The sequence below is a fragment of the Phragmites australis genome, chromosome 18, assembly GCF_958298935.1.
Source record: "Phragmites australis chromosome 18, lpPhrAust1.1, whole genome shotgun sequence".
Taxonomy (NCBI): Eukaryota; Viridiplantae; Streptophyta; class Magnoliopsida; order Poales; family Poaceae; genus Phragmites; species Phragmites australis.
The window spans coordinates 16,165,073-16,182,603 of NC_084938.1; the positions used below are offsets into that span (position 1 = coordinate 16,165,073).

The 17,531-nt window shown below is 40.0% G+C and overlaps 2 protein-coding genes across 4 annotated transcripts; both read left to right on the forward strand.

Moving 5' to 3' along the window:
* Window positions 1–873: 873 nt before the first annotated feature.
* LOC133899417 (hydroxyproline O-galactosyltransferase HPGT1-like) lies at window positions 874–6,972 on the forward strand. Of its 2 annotated transcripts, none has more exons than XM_062340405.1 (12): window positions 874–1,269; window positions 1,768–1,831; window positions 1,931–1,980; window positions 2,187–2,380; window positions 3,102–3,165; window positions 3,238–3,310; window positions 3,740–3,863; window positions 4,747–4,834; window positions 4,939–4,989; window positions 5,108–5,179; window positions 5,306–5,418; window positions 6,451–6,972. In XM_062340405.1, the coding sequence occupies exons 1-12, from the start codon at window positions 1,145–1,147 to the stop codon at window positions 6,471–6,473; spliced, it is 1,041 nt and encodes a 346-aa protein (XP_062196389.1). In that variant the 5' UTR covers window positions 874–1,144; the 3' UTR covers window positions 6,474–6,972. The 2 variants fall into 2 exon arrangements, with proteins under 2 accessions (XP_062196389.1, XP_062196390.1); XM_062340406.1 differs by having other exon boundaries at window positions 876–1,269; window positions 1,778–1,831; window positions 6,451–6,970.
* Window positions 6,973–8,169: 1,197 nt separating this feature from the next.
* Window positions 8,170–17,331, forward strand: LOC133899047 (mitochondrial carrier protein MTM1-like). Of its 2 annotated transcripts, none has more exons than XM_062339959.1 (10): window positions 8,170–8,612; window positions 8,743–8,805; window positions 9,853–9,981; window positions 10,083–10,142; window positions 11,200–11,370; window positions 11,959–12,052; window positions 12,201–12,292; window positions 12,391–12,540; window positions 12,694–12,752; window positions 16,722–17,331. In XM_062339959.1, the coding sequence occupies exons 1-10, from the start codon at window positions 8,373–8,375 to the stop codon at window positions 16,849–16,851; spliced, it is 1,188 nt and encodes a 395-aa protein (XP_062195943.1). In that variant the 5' UTR covers window positions 8,170–8,372; the 3' UTR covers window positions 16,852–17,331. The 2 variants fall into 2 exon arrangements, with proteins under 2 accessions (XP_062195943.1, XP_062195942.1); XM_062339958.1 differs by having other exon boundaries at window positions 8,172–8,612; window positions 8,731–8,805.
* Window positions 17,332–17,531: the final 200 nt, after the last annotated feature.

The following is a 17,531-nucleotide window of genomic DNA, read 5'->3' on the forward strand; positions in this document are numbered from 1 at the left end:
CGAATACAGTACGAACGAACGACGAAGTACTATGTGCTCCTATGTTATCAAGTCAACCATTAGAGTTAATAAACCATACACGGAAGGTTAAGGTTTTCTATCTCATATTTTATTACCATGCCTAAAATACGCAATGATATAAGTTTTGAAGCATTTACCCCTTTCCTTCCTTTATTAATAATGTATTTCAAATATTTTATGGTGTATTCTCACTTTGATGAAGCCATACAACATATTTTCTCAAATGTACCAATCGGTGTCGAAAAAGCTTATACATGGTGACTGGGTTCTTCTGATAAATTATACTAGTGTTGAAGTATTGATGACAAAAATATAATAGTGACAAAGAGATAAACATTATTGATTTGATAAATTCCCTTATATGCCATTTATGTGTGAATGACACATTAGATCACTTATGGGTGAACGACACATTAGAGATATTAGTAGCATGTAAGATAATTAAAAAATTGCAAGCATAAGAGTAATTTACTCTTATTGATTACTCCGTAAAACTCAAATTAATTGGAGTTACTTATTACTATATCAGTTCGCTCTGGTTGACAAATTGGACAAAACCATCTGCCCTCTCCTTTCCAGAGTTTTAAAATGCGTCGGTAACCGCTCGATGTTCACGGTTAACGACCAATTCGCTACGGTTCGTATTCAGAAATTGACCGGTTTTATTTAAATTCAAATTTAAAATTAAAAAATAAAAAATTTAATAAAATTCGATCGATTTTTACCGAATTTTACCAAATTACTATAAAAAAACCGCAAATATCGAAGAAATCGTCAGGCTCGGCAATCGATCTTGAATCCAATTTTGAAACCTTGCTCCTTCCTTCCGTCCTTCACGGCTTCATAGGGTTCTCTAAAATCCAATCGCTGCAAGAGAAAAAACCACTGAAACCGTTCGTAGCGCACCAACCGGGCGGCTCCGACCCTTCGCTCGCTCCCCAGCGTCACCGCTCCCCCGCCGCGGCTTCTAGAACCTTCCAGAACCCAACCCCCCTCGGCGCCGGTTTCTGGAAGGTTCGTGAAGGCGGTTTCGGAGATCTCGGCGGCGGCGGCGGCGGCCATGGCGGGCCCGTGCTGAGTGTGCGCGCGGCATCCGGGGGCGGGCACCGAGCTCGAGATCCCGATGCAGATCCGGGAGGGCCCGGCGCGGCGGCCGGCGCCGTCCACCGCGGGGGCGCTGCGGTCGCCGATGTCGGTGATGATGCTCGCCATGTTCGCCACCATGGCCTCCTTCTACGTCGCCGGCCGGTGAGTCCGCCCGCCCGTTCGCTCGCTGACCGCATTCGTCGCTTCTGGGAAATGCTCGCTCGCTTCGGTTATTTTCTTGGATTATTTGGTTGGCGTGTGCGGCGATCGCCGTGGAGGGATTCTAGATCCCTGGATCGCTTTGGCGGGAGAAATGCTTAGTTTGTAAAGTATTGGGTGATCTTGCTAAGGAAATTCTGATCCAGCTGTTCGCGCATTGGAGAATTAGTGGTGAAGTTTGAATCTCTGCTAAGTTCTTGTCTGGGATTCAAATTTCATTGCGTAGTTGCTATTTACTCGTGCTGCTTTTGGATCTTGCAGTGTCACAGTTCATTGCGTGAAGTACCTTTTCCCATGTTGTGCACTACCAATATTGGGCACCTTAGCTTCATCTGGTTGTAATAGCAACGGGAGAGAGCTCTGTTTTGTTTGTTTGTAGAAATGATTGGGTTTTGACCTTTTGCTGTTCCGAGGAAAATATTGTTGACTTTAAGATTTCAGATTGTGGCAGGATGCACAGAACCGGGTTTACCTGATTAAGGAGCTCGACAGACGAACTGGCCAGGTAGGAACCTGAGATCCAATCCTTTTGCTCTCCAGTGCTACTATCTACTTTACTGCTGAGTTGAGAGCACGAATAACTGTTTTGTTCTGTACAATTCAGGGGCAATCGGCAATATCAGTGGATGATACCTTGAAGATTGTTACGTGCAGGTAATTCTAACCTTGCTGCTCCATTATCATGTAAATATCGCTCTTTCAATTTACAATCTGAAAATTGTTCAACGTGTTGCAAAGTGTGAATTTTTAGTGTTTGGTGATAAATTGGAGTAGGTGCACCCAACATACAGAATTAATTTTATATGCAAATTTTAGTGCTGCAGCAATCTCTTTAGTGCTAAATTTCCTCTACATTTTAGGCAGCAAGGCAAGAGGTTGGCATCACTTGAGATGGAGCTGGCTGCAGCGAAACATGAAGGTTTTGTTGGGAAATATACCTTTGAGACAAATACAACTCATTCTAAAAAGAAGCCGCTAATTGTTATCGGAATAATGACAAGCTTTGGAAGGAAAAACTATCGTGATGCTGTCAGGAAGTCGTGGCTACCAACAGGTACCACTTCATACTTGGATTTCTCTTATGTCTATGGTTTTGACACTTCTGGTTTGATAATATTTCCATAGAAACCAATAATAATGCTTAGATTTGGACATTTAGTTGAAATAAGGGGTTATGTTACAAAGTTCTTGTACTTCAACATAAAATGCTTCCTTCTACCATCAAATATATTACAATTAGAGAAAAGTTTGTTTTGTTTATGCCAACTATCAGAATGTTGGCCAATGTATTTCTTGTTTGGTGTCTGCTGGAAAAATGGTACCCAGATCTAGTGCTAAATTGTGTTAGATGCAAGATAATGTTCTACATAAACACTGAGACATGTTCATAAGTTGTTCATTTTGAGGACTGTATAAACACCAATTACTTAAAAATTCCTAAGCACACTATAAGGTATTCTGAAGATTAACTAACATGATATGGAAGACTTGAACGCAGAGCTGCCTATTGTAAAATTAGTACCATTTGATTGACACTCATTAGCATTTGGCAATAATAGGTGATTGAATGGATCTAGAAGCAAATAGTCCAGTTTTGATTATTCTTACAATGAAGTATGGTGGTTGTGGTACCTTTTCTATAAATTGATATGTTGAAAATTACCTTCATTTTATAAAGATATATTTTTTCTATCTTTATCTTATTATTTTCTAATCTACTGTTGGGTAGACTATTCTCAGTTGCCTGTGTGGTTTAATTTTACTTTTCTGCGCAGGTTCAATGCTGAAGAAACTAGAAGAAGAAAAAGGCATTGTAGTACGTTTCATAGTTGGAAGAAGGTACCGTATACTCATTGTCATACTGTAATGACCATATGAAATCTAGATATCTGATTGTTCTGTTGTACGTAGTGCAAACCGAGGAGATACTTTCGATAGGGAGATTGATGATGAAAATAGGAGTACCAAGGATTTTTTGATCTTGGTAAGCCTGATTGAACAACTGGATCTGTAATACTTAATGTTGATAACCATGTTTTTTTTCTTAGTTTGCTCTTCTCTTAGTGTTGAGTGCAGATTTCAGATACTTTTATTCATGTTTTTCTTAAACCTTCTTTTTATTCATGCTTGTTCCTATTTTTACGTGCATTATGTCCTGCTTGAAATTCCTGTCGAATGACCAGTTACCTAATAATTTGCTACAATACTCCCCTTTGGATTTTTTAGTATCAGAAGTTCGTTATTCCTTATGAAAGTTGAGTTCTGAGTTGTGACAGTAAAAAACCTTACCCCTACTTTTAGCGTGGTCCATTCTTTTATAGTTCTTGGACTCTTGGCTATTAATTGTAATTGTAGGATGATCATATGACCCATTCTTTTATTTTCAGTTCTTGACTATTAGATGACATTGCAGGACGATCATATAGAGTCTGATGAAGAGCTTCCTATGAAGACAAAAAGTTTTTTTGCCAATGCTGCAGAGAGATTTGATGCTACATTTTATGCTAAGGTCAATGATGATATATACATAAATGTTGGTATGTGCCATCTGTTAATTTCCTGACTCTATTAGTGGCTTGCATTTTTTTATCGCATATGATAAATTTTTGTAGAATCTATGATAATTCCTCATGCTCCAAATACAGTGTTTTGACTGAGCATGATCGCTAATATTCGACTCTGGTCACTAATCTATACCTAAATATGCTAGTGGAATTCTTGAAACTGCAATGATATGAACTATGAAGGTATTCATACGATAATATGCTCGTGTACTTTTTTGTATGTTCAATCCAGATATCATGAACATATTGAATATTGATGGTCAAATGGTCAAATTTAAATAATTTTATCTGCATTCATACATGCAATAAAGATGGGAATTATAGCCATCTGATTGACACATTTCAAGGAGCACTTTTTTTTTTATTGTCTATGTCAGTGTTCCCCCATATTTTGTTGATATGTTACGATAGTAGTGAACTTGTGACCATGGTTTTGGAAATCAGAAGTGACCACTGATTGTTGTTTTTCAGCATTACTGGTAGTTACCGTTTGAAAAGCGTCCAACAATTTCATTTTTAAATTTGAAAACCTAGTGAAAACCAAATCAGATTAGTAATTTGGAAATATAATTTCCCCCTCTTGAAATTGATCGGTATATAAATACTCGAGGTGCGCCAAGATTTCTGAAAAGCTATGGTCGTTTTCTGCTGCTTGTGACAGCTTCAATTAGCTGTGATACGCTTACATGAAAAAAGTAAGATTGTTATTCTTTTGAAATTCACACGCCTGTAGAAAAGTTCAATCTGTATGCTTCAGAATACATATTGCTTCTTACACAAATGCTTGTACAGGCGTGTTTCTGAAATATTTACAGGAATTGTACTTAACATGGAACAACATATTGTGTTTATGCAGATACTTTGAGTGAAATGCTCAAAACTCACTGGGACAAGCCTCGTGTCTACATAGGCTGTATGAAATCTGGCGAGGTTTTCTCTGAATCGTGAGTGTTTACAGCAATTCCTTTTGAGAACATGGTGTTGCTTTTTCAGTTTATGTGCTGCTTATTTGTCTGGCAAGCTTTTCTAACAGCTTCCTTTAAAACAGAGCTCATAAGTGGTATGAACCAGACTGGTGGAAATTTGGTGATGGAAAATCGTAAGTAATGCTTGCATTAGAAATATTGACTCCTATTACATGCATTGTGTGTTTACTAGATAGAACATTCAAACCAGTCATTGTCGCGACTCATCCATTTCCATTTATTGAATAATAGGTACTTCCGACATGCTTCTGGTGAAATGTTTGTCATATCGAGGGCCATAGCTCAGTTCATTTCTATAAACAGGTATGCTACCTATATATTGTGCACAAATTCTATATCCTGCATGAACAAGGATGTAAAAAGCAGAAATAAAAAAAATCAATAAGTAATTTCAGTAATTATTTTTGACGGATTCCTTTTTTATGATAGGTCTGTTCTCCGGACATATGCACATGATGATGTTAGTGTAGGATCGTGGATGATTGGACTTGCTGTGAAGCATGTAAATGAAGCAAAACTATGTTGTTCATCATGGCCCTCAGGTTTATCTGCTTCCTTTGTGACATCTATTGACCTTGTTATTGATTCCTTTTTCTGTTCGATATGTTGATGTTGTCTTAATGACCCACCTTTCCTACTGTCAAGACTTTAGTCTTGATGAATGCTTCCTTGCCATGGAGGCCATTTGTTAGCTAGGAACCTTTCCAGATTCTCCTGGATCTATTCAAATCCTGTATTGCTTCATTATGTCTGTGAGTAATGAAACTTTGAGGACTACAGAAATAGAAAATATATGTGAACAGACAAATTGCATAATGTTCTTGAAGCTTATCAGAAGAAAGAAAGAGAATAGAGTCAATAGACTATAAGCTATGCACAATGAATTACTTAAATGCTACAACTGTAGCTGGGATTTGTCTAGGTAGTAGCTAATGTCCTAAGAATACTAAAGCTCAAGCATGTGCCTCAAGCATATACTCTGGGTTATTTTGTCCCATGGTGAAACATGCTAGGTTTGTTGATTTTGGGTGATCCTAGCAGTTTATAACCATTGGAGAATCACCCTATCATAACAAGTTAACACAAAATGTTAGCTTTCAATTTTCTCGGTCTTCGACTTTAAACCATATCAGGTTTGCCAAGTAACCAAGTTATGGGTTGTTTTGGGTTTGAATAGCGGGTAATGGTTTCAGGGTGTAGTGGAAACTAGAATGACTGCGATTTAACTTGTTTTGGACAAAACCGGCTGGCTGGTTTCCTGCTGCATGTGCGCCGAGTTCCCGCACTACTCTGAAGATTCGGTCCTGTTTTAGGTTCTGAATCTGGGGCCTCATAATCATGGTATAAGGCATGCTAAGCTTACTTTATTAAATTTGAAAGAATGGTGGAAAAAGGATGAAACCAAAGCCCAAAGGCAATGAAGATCAGGTTATTTGAGATTGGAGAAACAAATTCAGTTGATCTTTTATCTGTCCTTGTTTAGTATTTCTGAAATTAGTTGTTCAATCTATAGGTCATTTCGCCAGTAACTCCCAGCTATTTGAATAGGCTAACCATAAAACTTTATTATGCAGGTGCGATGTGTTCAGCTCTGTGATGAACTACGCTTCGCGGAGGAAGAATTTTGTGAAAAGTGTGTTAGGCTCACGAGTGTGCTGGATGGTACAAACCATATACAGAGAATGAGATCGAATCGGCATTGAGGAAATTTTGTTTTATTCTGCCATTTTATGTGGCATCCTTGGTAGAAGCTGTGCCAGTTCAATATGAAATCAGATATCTTCTTTCCAAAAGGAAATGTCTTGCATCTTTTCTTTGCAAGACCATATTAAATCATGAGTTCTAACTAAAATCCATCTGCAGATTGTATCCTGGTTTTGCTTGTCATTTGTAGATGCCCACCAATACCATTCTTTTCTGACAGACACCACCATTGTTGGAGTGACTGAAATTAATAGCAATTCAGGAAATTTATTTACTCCAAAGAATACGCTCTGATAGTTGTGAATTTTGATACATACATAAGGATACTTTCGAAGTCAAGAATTTGCCATGTACAATTCTCTGGACCTTTGGGGAAAAAAAAAGATTCCAATAGGCCTTTCAGCTCATTATTGTAGACTGCTTGAAAGTCTCCCATAGCTTAAATGCGTGGAGACCAAATTTTCACATCTGCGACTTATTCTTCTGTGCACGATTTTATTTGTGAAGAACGTTTAACAAACAAGAAGAGAAATTCAAGGTCCTGTTTAAATGTGGGATTATTCCCCATACTTGTGGATTGGACGGTATCTTGTAGAATTTTTGGAAAATCCGATAAATTCCAAATCTTGCAAAAGTTGAGGATCTGAAACCTAGAAGGAATATTTCAGGTAAGAGTGAAATAAATGAAAACGCTTTTAAAGGGTTTTGGTTGATCCAGTGTTTTCTGCGGCTGACAGTTGCTGTGGCGTCACGCCGATGGGTAGATGTGTGAATGTGATAAACAACAGCAGGCCAAACACACTGCTTTTCTTGTAGTTTGGTGGGCAAGAAAGCTTTCTGGCTCTCATTCTCGTTCTCATTTGTCAAATTTCTCTGGTCTATTGTATGAACAAAGCTGCACCAACAGCTGAAGAGATTTGGTTGTTTCAGAATAATAATCATAGACAATCTTTAATACACGAAAATATTTTATGGACTATATAAGTAGATTAACAAACTTCCATGTACACACCAAATAAGCCAAATTCATGGAACACTTGTGAGGAATTTCTATTCTTGCAAGCTTAGAAAATAAACCATTGTAGAGAACGAAGCATGCTGTCATGGTTATAAAACTCGTCTCATATGGCTTGTATAGAATGCGTGATTGGGAAAATATAGGATTAGGAAAAACACTGTTATTGTGAAGGAATAATACATAGCTAAAAAGGTTATATGATATTTATTTGTAAAAAAGAATTTGTTTTACAACTCTAGCAAGATATTTATATTTAAAGCAAAAATAATACGTGTTTAGCATCAAAATAGCACCATATGACTAATGGTAATGCCAAATAAAAAGATATTATTCTCTTTTATAAAAACACGCCCAAGTATAGAACATGATGTTTGTATAAACCAAGATTTTCTTGCTAGTGTGTATATTAGTATATCACTGTTTAGCCATAGAAGATGATCTAAATAAAACAGTCGCCGGATGAAATCAAATTCCAAATTCAAAGGGTTTTTGTCCAAACCCAAGATGGAGATTGGTACACGACCGCCCTCCAAGAAAAACCTAATTCGTCAACATACGCCGCTCCGCTCCCCACAGGGCTTTTCTCTAGAAAGCGACACCAACCCCTCTCCTCTCCCGCCTCCTCCCTCCGCCTCCTCTATTGCAGGAGCCTCCTCCTCCTCTAGAGAGAGAGAGGGAGAGAGAGAGGCCGCAGCCGCACAGCCACGCTGCGCGCGTCGCCCACCTCCCCGATCGAGAGCCGAGCCGGCTAAGGATCCGTGCGCCAGCGCCGCAATGGTGGGCTGCTCCAGGGGCTCGCTCCCCACCTGGATGACCGCCGCCGCCTCGCGGGTCGATCTCTCCGGCGGCGTCGCGCCGTCGCACCAGGGGTCACCGTCCTCCACCTCGTCCTCCACGCAGGCACCGCCCGCCGCGGGGGCGGACACGGAGCTCGGGATGGTCGAGCGCGCGCTCTCCGCCGCCGGCGCCGCTTTCATCTCCGCCGTCATCGTCAACCCTCTCGACGTCGCCAAGGTCGGGTCCTGCTCTCTCTCTCTCTCTCTCTCTCTCTCTCTCTCAAGCCCCTCCGGCGTGGGCGAGTGTTTTGCTCGTCCGGTTCGGTGGCTAACGCGTTTCGTGTGTCTCGATGCAGACGAGGTTGCAGGCGCAGGCGGCGGGGGTGCTGTATCACCACCCGCCCCAGATGGCGGTGCTCGGGCCGGATGCGGTAAGGAATCCGATCTCATTCTAGGTCGCGTGGGGTGGGATTTTTTAGTGGTTGCCTCGGTCCCTGACCTCTGATTTTGAGTGTCTATGATCCAATCGTGCGGGTTTTATGTGTTTGGGGGTGATTGTATTATGTTAGAATGCAAAATGGAGCTTGTGTTTCTGGATGTGTATGTGCTTTTCTTGGTATGGACATTGCGGGATTGGATAGGTCAGTGATGGGATCCAAATGTTTACCTTGATGTTCATCCTTTAGTGTATTGTTTGCCATTTTGATTGTTTGAGCCAAAAGCATGTAGATTTCAGGACATGTTTTTCGTGATTTTCATGCTTGGCTAGAAGGGCAAGTAAGAAATGACATAGCTTGGTTTGTGTTTGTGCTGGTTATCAGCCGACCACTTTACCAGCCCAAATCGGTTGCATTCCATTGGCTGTTCTGAGTTCATTTTCTTCCATTGCTTGTTCAACAAGAAGGTATCAATAATTTGTTAAAGGTGTTCTGTGGTTGTGCAATGTGGGATTTCTGTTGATGAGGTTAACTATGTTGCTCTTTGGTAGAAGGTGGACTAGAGATGTTATTGATTGTGCTAGAAGACGACGGGCTACTCAACTGTACTGCTGGTTGGTAATAGGAAATTTGTGATAATTTGACCATGAGCGCATGACCCTAAGTTCTACTAAGCACCTGATTTTTGGATGTGACCAATCTTAGAACCTATACATGTACTGTAGGTAACCCAATTTTTTAGTTGATGTAGATGTTGACTTGTTACTTGAAGCTGTTTCCTCTGCTGTTTATATTGCATTGAAAATCTCCTATCTTCTGTTTAAGGAAATGGACAACTAAAATTTGATGAAACCACTAACGAAGTTTTATTGAAAAGCAGCAATGCTCTTGATATTACAAGAAAACTTCATTTAAGAAAAGGCTAATTAATGTTACAGTTTCAGTTGGTAGTCAATAGTCCCATTCCATTTTTGTGGGTTTAACCCTTAAACAAGTGTTGTAGACTGGAGTTCCGCTGCTGATGTGTTTCGATGTTTCCAGATCCTGTCAGAGTTCAAATGTTCTGCATCATGCACACGTGGTATCATATTGGGAAGTGAGCCTGTTTGTCCTCCTGATTGCTTCCAGTACAAGGGAACACTCGATTTATTCTTGAAAGTTGTTAGACAGGTAATGCAGTGTTAATTCTTCGTGGTAGTTTCTCACATGGAAGTAAGTGGAAACATTGGTGGATAAATAAACTTATCACTGTGATCATTTGGTTGTTGCAGGAGGGATTCGGTAGATTATGGAGAGGCACCAATGCAGGCTTGGCATTAGCTGTACCAACTGTGAGTTCTCTTTTAGTAGATTCCATTTTGCTAGTTCCTGTTATATGTTAGTTTATTTACATGTTCTATGCTGTTCTGTTGCACGAGGAACACCCACTTAGTAGTTTCCATTCTTGAGATTTGTTGAAGTATTCATAATCATATCATTTGCACTTGGGGGCTGCTTGGTTTGTGACCCTAGATAGCCAAGCCAAAATTTGGTTATGCCCAAAGAATTTGGATGCCATTTCGTTGGAATCCAAAATTTGTCCGGCCTAAATTTTTTTTGGCATGCCCGGCCAATTTCTTCACAACTCCAGGGCAAGTTTTGGGCCCCGATTTGCTGGCCCGAGCTGCCTGGGCTGCCAAATCTCATGGAACCTTGACGTGGCAGCAAGCTATAGGGCAACCAAACCCAACTACAGGTGCATTAATTGTTGGATAACAAACATTTGAATGACCATAGCTCTTAAACAGTGATTCTAATTTGTAATCTGATTGAACTACCACACTTCTTGCAATTTAATCAACAAATCAAGACCCATATTAGCTATTTTTTGTCGCTAGAAAATTTTTAAGGTATGATGGACCCACATGTCATATTCACACACTAAACTTTATTGGCACTGTTTTAAGCATTTGGCATGGTCACGATCCAAACATCTCAACTTTAACCAAATTTTGGCCATACCCAGGGTTTGGCCGTGGCCAAATTTTGGCTTGGCATGTTGGTGACACAAACCAAACAGCCCCTTGGATTTCAAGATAAATTTAGTCTATTTCATGCTTTGTATGCTGAGATATGCGTAATTCATCTCTGTAGAAGAAGATTTATGAGATTTATCTCTTGTACTAATCTGCCCCTGGAAACAGTACTTCATATGGCCAAATAATTCAAACACCCTAAATGAGGCTCATGGTTTTATTTATCTTCTGCTTAGACATATCGCGCAACAATTATGTGGATCATGTTATCTCCATCTTCCTCTTCTCTCCCACTATTCTTTTGCATGACCTAATATTACATTGTAATTTCTAAATGGGGTGTTGTCCATTACCTTTTTTTAATCACAAACAGGTCGGAATTTACTTGCCTTGTTATGATATATTCCGCAACTGGATTGAAGATTTCACAAGAAGTAATGCTCCTGGTTTGACACCATATGCCCCACCAGTAGCAGGATCAGTTGCACGCTCGTTAGCATGTATTGCATGTTCTCCTATTGAATTGGCAAGGACGCGGATGCAGGTATACCTTCATTTGAAATGTTTTATGTATGAACTCATTTCATCTCAGAAATTTACAATTTACTTATGTAATATACACGAATTCATGTCAGGTATACCTTCATTTGAAATGTTTTATGTATGAACTCATGTCATCTCAGAAATGTCAGATCAACACTTACTCTTTTTTGATTATGGTCTATTCATCTTCATAAGTCATTCTTTTTTGCACAATTGATATGGACTGGTTGATTGGATCGGTAGGGATAACTAGCGGAGCGTACTCGCCCTCTCAAAGAGGCTCTATGAGCTAATTTACGTGGACTAAACTTGTTTATTCATTGCTTAATCATACTGACTCCCAGTCGCTCCTTAAATAGCTGGCGTTTATAGATTAATCTAACAACCATATCTCTAATTCAACCAACTAACCAATCTTATCTCCAACTAATGAATCTAGCCAAACTAACTTAAACTGACTAACTCTATCTCTATCTAATTTGATTCTCCTTCTACCGAAGATATTCTCCATAATACAACTTAGGTGCATGTTTACACATTTTCCTTTGTTTATTCAAAGTATCAAATAATCATTATTCTTTGTCAACAGGCGTATAAAGAATTTCGACCTGGAGTAAAGCCTCCTGGGATGTGGAAAACATTGGCTGGGGTTCTCTCGCCACTTGCAAGTTCAAGTCAGAATGGTATGTCGGTTTTTTCTATTTCCATAATTTGCAGATTATCCTGATTCCTTATAATCAGGCAATGGCATAGCAAATATTTTGTCGTCTTTGTTTTGGTAGTTGCCTGGTTGGAAAATTACCATGTTCTGATTAATAAATGGTGAAAAAGTGCAAAATTACCGTGTTCTGTGGACTGGTGTGGGTGCGCAACTTGCTCGGGATGTTCCTTTCTCTGCTATATGCTGGTCAACTCTTGAGCCGGTAAGCTTCTGCACCCTGGGTCGTAGATCTATTAGTATCTGCTAGATTCATGCCACACTTGCGGGTTATGCATCTTACTTTGGTAACACCATGCACAGATTCGAAGAAAACTGCTTGGTCTTGTTGGAGAAGAAGGGAATGCAGGTAGTGTGTTGGGAGCAAACTTTGCTGCTGGCTTTGTAGCAGGTAGTCTTGCTGCTGGTGCTACATGCCCTCTAGATGTTGCAAAGACAAGGAGGCAGATAGAGGTTTGTGTATTATTTCATACCTTTTATACTTTTATGTTCAATTTATTTTCTGCCTGTTTCATATGTTGGCATACTCGCATGACTTCACTGCTGCCTATTGTCATGTTCTCGGTCCTCTTTTTATTTATTTTATCTTTTTTTTTTTAATTTCAGAAGGATACTGAGAAGGCAATGAGAATGACTACAAGGCAAACATTAACTGAGATATGGAGGTAAGGACATACCTCATTCCAAACAAATAAAATAACATTATTTATGGGGCTGTGCATTTGTTATTTTGGTTGGGCTGGTTTTGAGTTTGGAACCCAACATTAGAGTTAGTCTATTGGGCTAATGTTGGTGGAACTATGCTTTGGTGAGTGTTTTTTGGGTTGGGATGGCTGTTTTAGGCTGGTTTGCTGGGTTTTGTTTGCAGGGCATAAATTATTAGCAATATGACCCATGTAGTGCGTTAATTTGATCAGTGATAAAAAAAATCTTTGCTGATTCATTTATATCAAAGTATAAATACAACAACAACAACAACAACAAAACCTTTCAGTCCCAAACAAGTTGGGGTAGGCTAGAGATGAAACCCATAAGATCTTAAAAGTCTAGTCATAGCTCTGGCACGTGGATAGCTAACTTCCACGCACCCCTGTCCATGGTTAGTTCTTTGGTGATATTTCAGTCTTTCAGATCCCTCTTTACAGACTCCTCCCATGTCAAGTTTGGTCTACCTCGACCTCTCTTGACATTATCCGCACGCTTTATTCTTCTGCTATGTACAGGCGCTTCTGAGGGCCTGCGTTGTATATGCCCAAACCATCTCAAACGATGTTGGACAAGCTTCTCTTCAATTGGTGCTACACCAACTCTATCACGTATGTCATCATTCCGAACCCGATCCTTTCTTGTGTGGCCACACATCCATCTCAGCATGCGCATCTCCGCTACACTCAACCGTTGGACATGTCGCCTTTTAGTTGGCCAACATTCTGCGCCATACAACATCGCAGGTCTAATTGCCGTCCTATAGAACCTGCCTTTTAGCTTCTGTGGTACTCTCTTGTCGCAGAGGACGCCAGAAGCTTGGCGCCACTTCATCCATCCGGCTTTGATTCGATGGCTCACATCTTCATCGATTTCACCATCCTTCTGCAGCATCGACCCCAAATATCGAAAGGTATCCTTCTGAGGTATCACCTGCCTGTCAAGGCAAACCTCATCCTCCTCGTGCCTAGTAGTACTAAAATCGCACCTCATGTACTCAGTTTTAGTTCTACTAAGCCTAAAACCCTTCGACTCTAAGGTCTGTCTCCACAGCTCCAACTTTTCATTTACCCCCGTCCGACTATCGTCGACTAGCACCACATCATCTGCAAAGAGCATACACCATGGGATATCACCTTGTATATCCCTTGTGACCTCATCCATCACCAAAGCAAAAAGATAAGGGCTCAAAGTTGACCCTTGGTGCAGTCCTATTCTAATTGGAAAATCATTGGTGTCACCATCGCTTGTCCGAACACTTGTCACAACATTATCGTACATATCCTTGATAAGGGTAATATACTTTGTTGGGACTTTGTGCTTCTCCAAGGCCCACCACATAATATTCCGCGGTATCTTATCGTAGGCCTTCTCTAAGTCAATGAACACCATATACAAGTCCTTCTTTTGCTCCCTGTATCTCTCCATAAGTTATCGTACCAAGAAGATAGCTTCCATGGTCGACCTCCCAGGCATGAAACCAAACTGATTTTTGGTCACGCTTGTCATTCTTCGTAAGCGGTGTTCAATGACTCTCCCATAGCTTCATCGTATGGCTCATCAGCTTAATCCCACGGTAATTAGTACAACTTTGAATATCCCTCTTATTCTTGAAGATTGGTACTAATATACTCCGCCTCCATTCTTCGGGCATCTTGTTTGCCCAAAAAATGAGGTTGAAAAGCTTAGTTAGCCATACAATTGTTATGTCGCCAAAGCATCTTCACACCTCAATAGGGATACCATCAGGGCCCATTGCCTTGCCTCCTTTCATCCTTTTTAAAGCCTTCTTGACCTCAAACTCCTGAATCCTTCGTACAAAACGCCTGTTGGCATCATCAAAGGAGTCGTCTAGCTCAATGGAAGAGCTCTCACCTCCTCCATTGAACAGCTCAATATCAAAGTATAAATAGATTGCAGAAATTAGACCAGTACATAAGTGTAGCGTGGTGGAGATTTCGGTGTTAGTTCATTCTTTTTGTTTGAATTTAAAGATCAAATGAACTAGAGTGGGCCAATGGGTAACCCACTCGCATCCCTCCTGACAGCGCCCAAATATTGTCGCTGAATGTATCGCCTTTGCTCAGCGACGATTCGGGTTCACCTAATTGGTTTTTTTAGAACCCAGTCCCCAACACCAGGTGTACGATAGGTATCAGCCCACTAAGTGCATCACATGTGGGTCTCACTCATTCAGCATATAAACAGAAGAAATCAGATTAGCAGATTCTAACATATTCCCAAGATCTACTTTTTGCTTGCAAAATATACCGTGAACAGGTTCTACGCTGTACCCTTAGCTCCGTGGGCCTAGTAGGTTGACCATGGACCCACAATTCAGTCTCTGGATCTATTCATAAAACAAATGAAAGGAATATTGTTTGGAATATACCCCATACTTTGTTCATCATTGCAAGAAAATTTGATCTTCCAGGAGATTGTTCTCGGTTCCAACTCCAGTTCACTTCTTTTGTCTTCCGAAATTCATCTAAAATCAGGAATTACTATCCAGTACTATTTTTTTATTTTATTTGCATTTATTTTTTATTTATTTGTGTTCATTTGTTTTAAGAGTGTAGGCTTTGAGTCACAAGTAGATCTCAAAAGTTAGCTAGAGCAAGACTTTAGCAAAACTGAACCAAGCCAAGTCAATCCCTTGATCATACTGATTCTATTTGTGTAACTTAAGCACATTGCTATGGCAAATTATTATGCAAACCAATTCTTTGGACGCAAATAATAATTGTCTAAAAATAAAAATATGTACTTAAAATTAAACTAATAGGATCAATATGATCAACGGGTTTATTTGCCTTGGTCGAATCTTGCTATTCTTGCTTTAGCTGGCTCTCCAGACTCAAGAGCTCCTTTTGAGAGTCTGTACGTGAAAACCAAATGAACTAAAAAAGTAACAAGTACATACCAAAAAAAGATCTAAAACTAATAGAGTTAATACCGAATCCCACATCTTGGTTTTAGATGAAGTTAGGAACAATAATGAAGTTTATTGGAGTTTGGACAGCCTTTGGAAGATTGAGTTAGCATAAAATGATGAAAATAACAGGGGACATTATATTTCAGAGAATATTTAATATTCACTTTGCATTGTTTCATAATAATAGTGATTGGTGCCTAACTGAGCACCAACAGAAACCAATACTGCAATTTCTTGGCACTCAAGAATAAGAGGTGGTACAATTGGATAGAGTAAGTCAAAATGAGACTCATGATCTTTTAGAGGGGCTCAGTGGCCTATCCAATTGCAGCCCACCCAAACTGTGTGTACATTTGCTGGTTTGATTCATGACCCACCCAATCCATCAGTACAAAACTGTGTCTTGCTTACACCCTGTTCTCATTTCCTCATTTCAAAGATAAATTGCGTTGCTTCAAATTTGGTGGTGGTTGCTCAATTTTTTGTTTGCCATACAAAATATAAGTGTAATGCTTCTCAGAGCTGACTATTAACTTCTCTTTTTCTAATCAGAGAGAGGTCGTGGCTGGGAACCTTTTTTCTTTTAGCTTTTACCCAGACTTGTAAAAGAACTGGTTTTGAACCTGCACTTCATTGCAGAAAATAACTGTTCTCATCTTTCATGTATTTTAGCATAGAATATTATCATTGATTGAAGGAATTATTATGGAAGAATGTTGTAGATTTGTATTATGCATGGTTATAGCCACTTGCATGTTTAGTTTTTAACATTTCCAAGGCGTTGTAGGTTCCAGATGTTTGGTCTAATCAGTGTTCCCTTAGGTACAGTTATGTCTGTTAGATTTTGATCAAATGTTAACGATAAGATGGTTGATGTGGAGTTCTCTCGTGCCATATTTTTTTGCTCAGCTTTAGTTTACTAGAGATAAAGATTTCTCCACAATATAGTAATTGATTGCTTCTCACTTATATTCATTTTATTTTTTCTGGGCAGCTCTGGAGGCCTGAAAGGTTTGTTCACCGGTGTCAGCCCGCGTGTTGCACGTGCTGGTCCATCAGTTGGAATTGTCATTTCCTTCTACGAGGTTGTCAAGTATGCTCTTCATCAAAGGCAGACCTCATGATCCAGATTTGTGAAAACGATGAATACCACTTCCTTTTTGTAAAAAACATGACCCCCTGGTTCCGCCGAAGGGTCAGCCTGGGTACTCTTGAGCTTTGGACGGGCAGGGCGAGGTGTAACTTAGAAGATCAAAGTGCTCAACAGTCAGCAGGCTTTTTTCATGGACGCTTTCCATTTTGGCCGAAGATACCATTTCAGTTTTGCCATGGAGCGGGTTCCAGTTTTTGTCTGGTGGCTTGGATCATGTCTTAAGCTTATTTTTGGACGAAGCTGAAATTGCTTCAATAATACCCTGCACTTGATTTCTTCTGAACTGCAGAAGAAGAAATTTTGCAATGTTTTGGTCTCAAATGTCGATGCTTAATCCTGCCATGTGATCTGGTTTTGTTGTCGATTAGGCTTTAGTTACCTTAATTTAATTAAGCCGGGTATGTTAGGATCTGATCACTGGTCAAAATGGTATGCTGCTTTCCTAGCTGTATATGCATGATCGTAACTCGTAAGTGGTGTGCAAGTGTGCAACTGTGTGGAACACTTTGCTTGTCAATGACGTTGACGTGTCCTCCCTGAGCCTCTGCCTGCATGCTTGGTCGGGCTGCACCACCGTGGGCCGTGGGATCAGTAGAGACTGGAGACCAATAGATTTTTAAATAAAAAAATACAAATATATGTTTGTTTTGA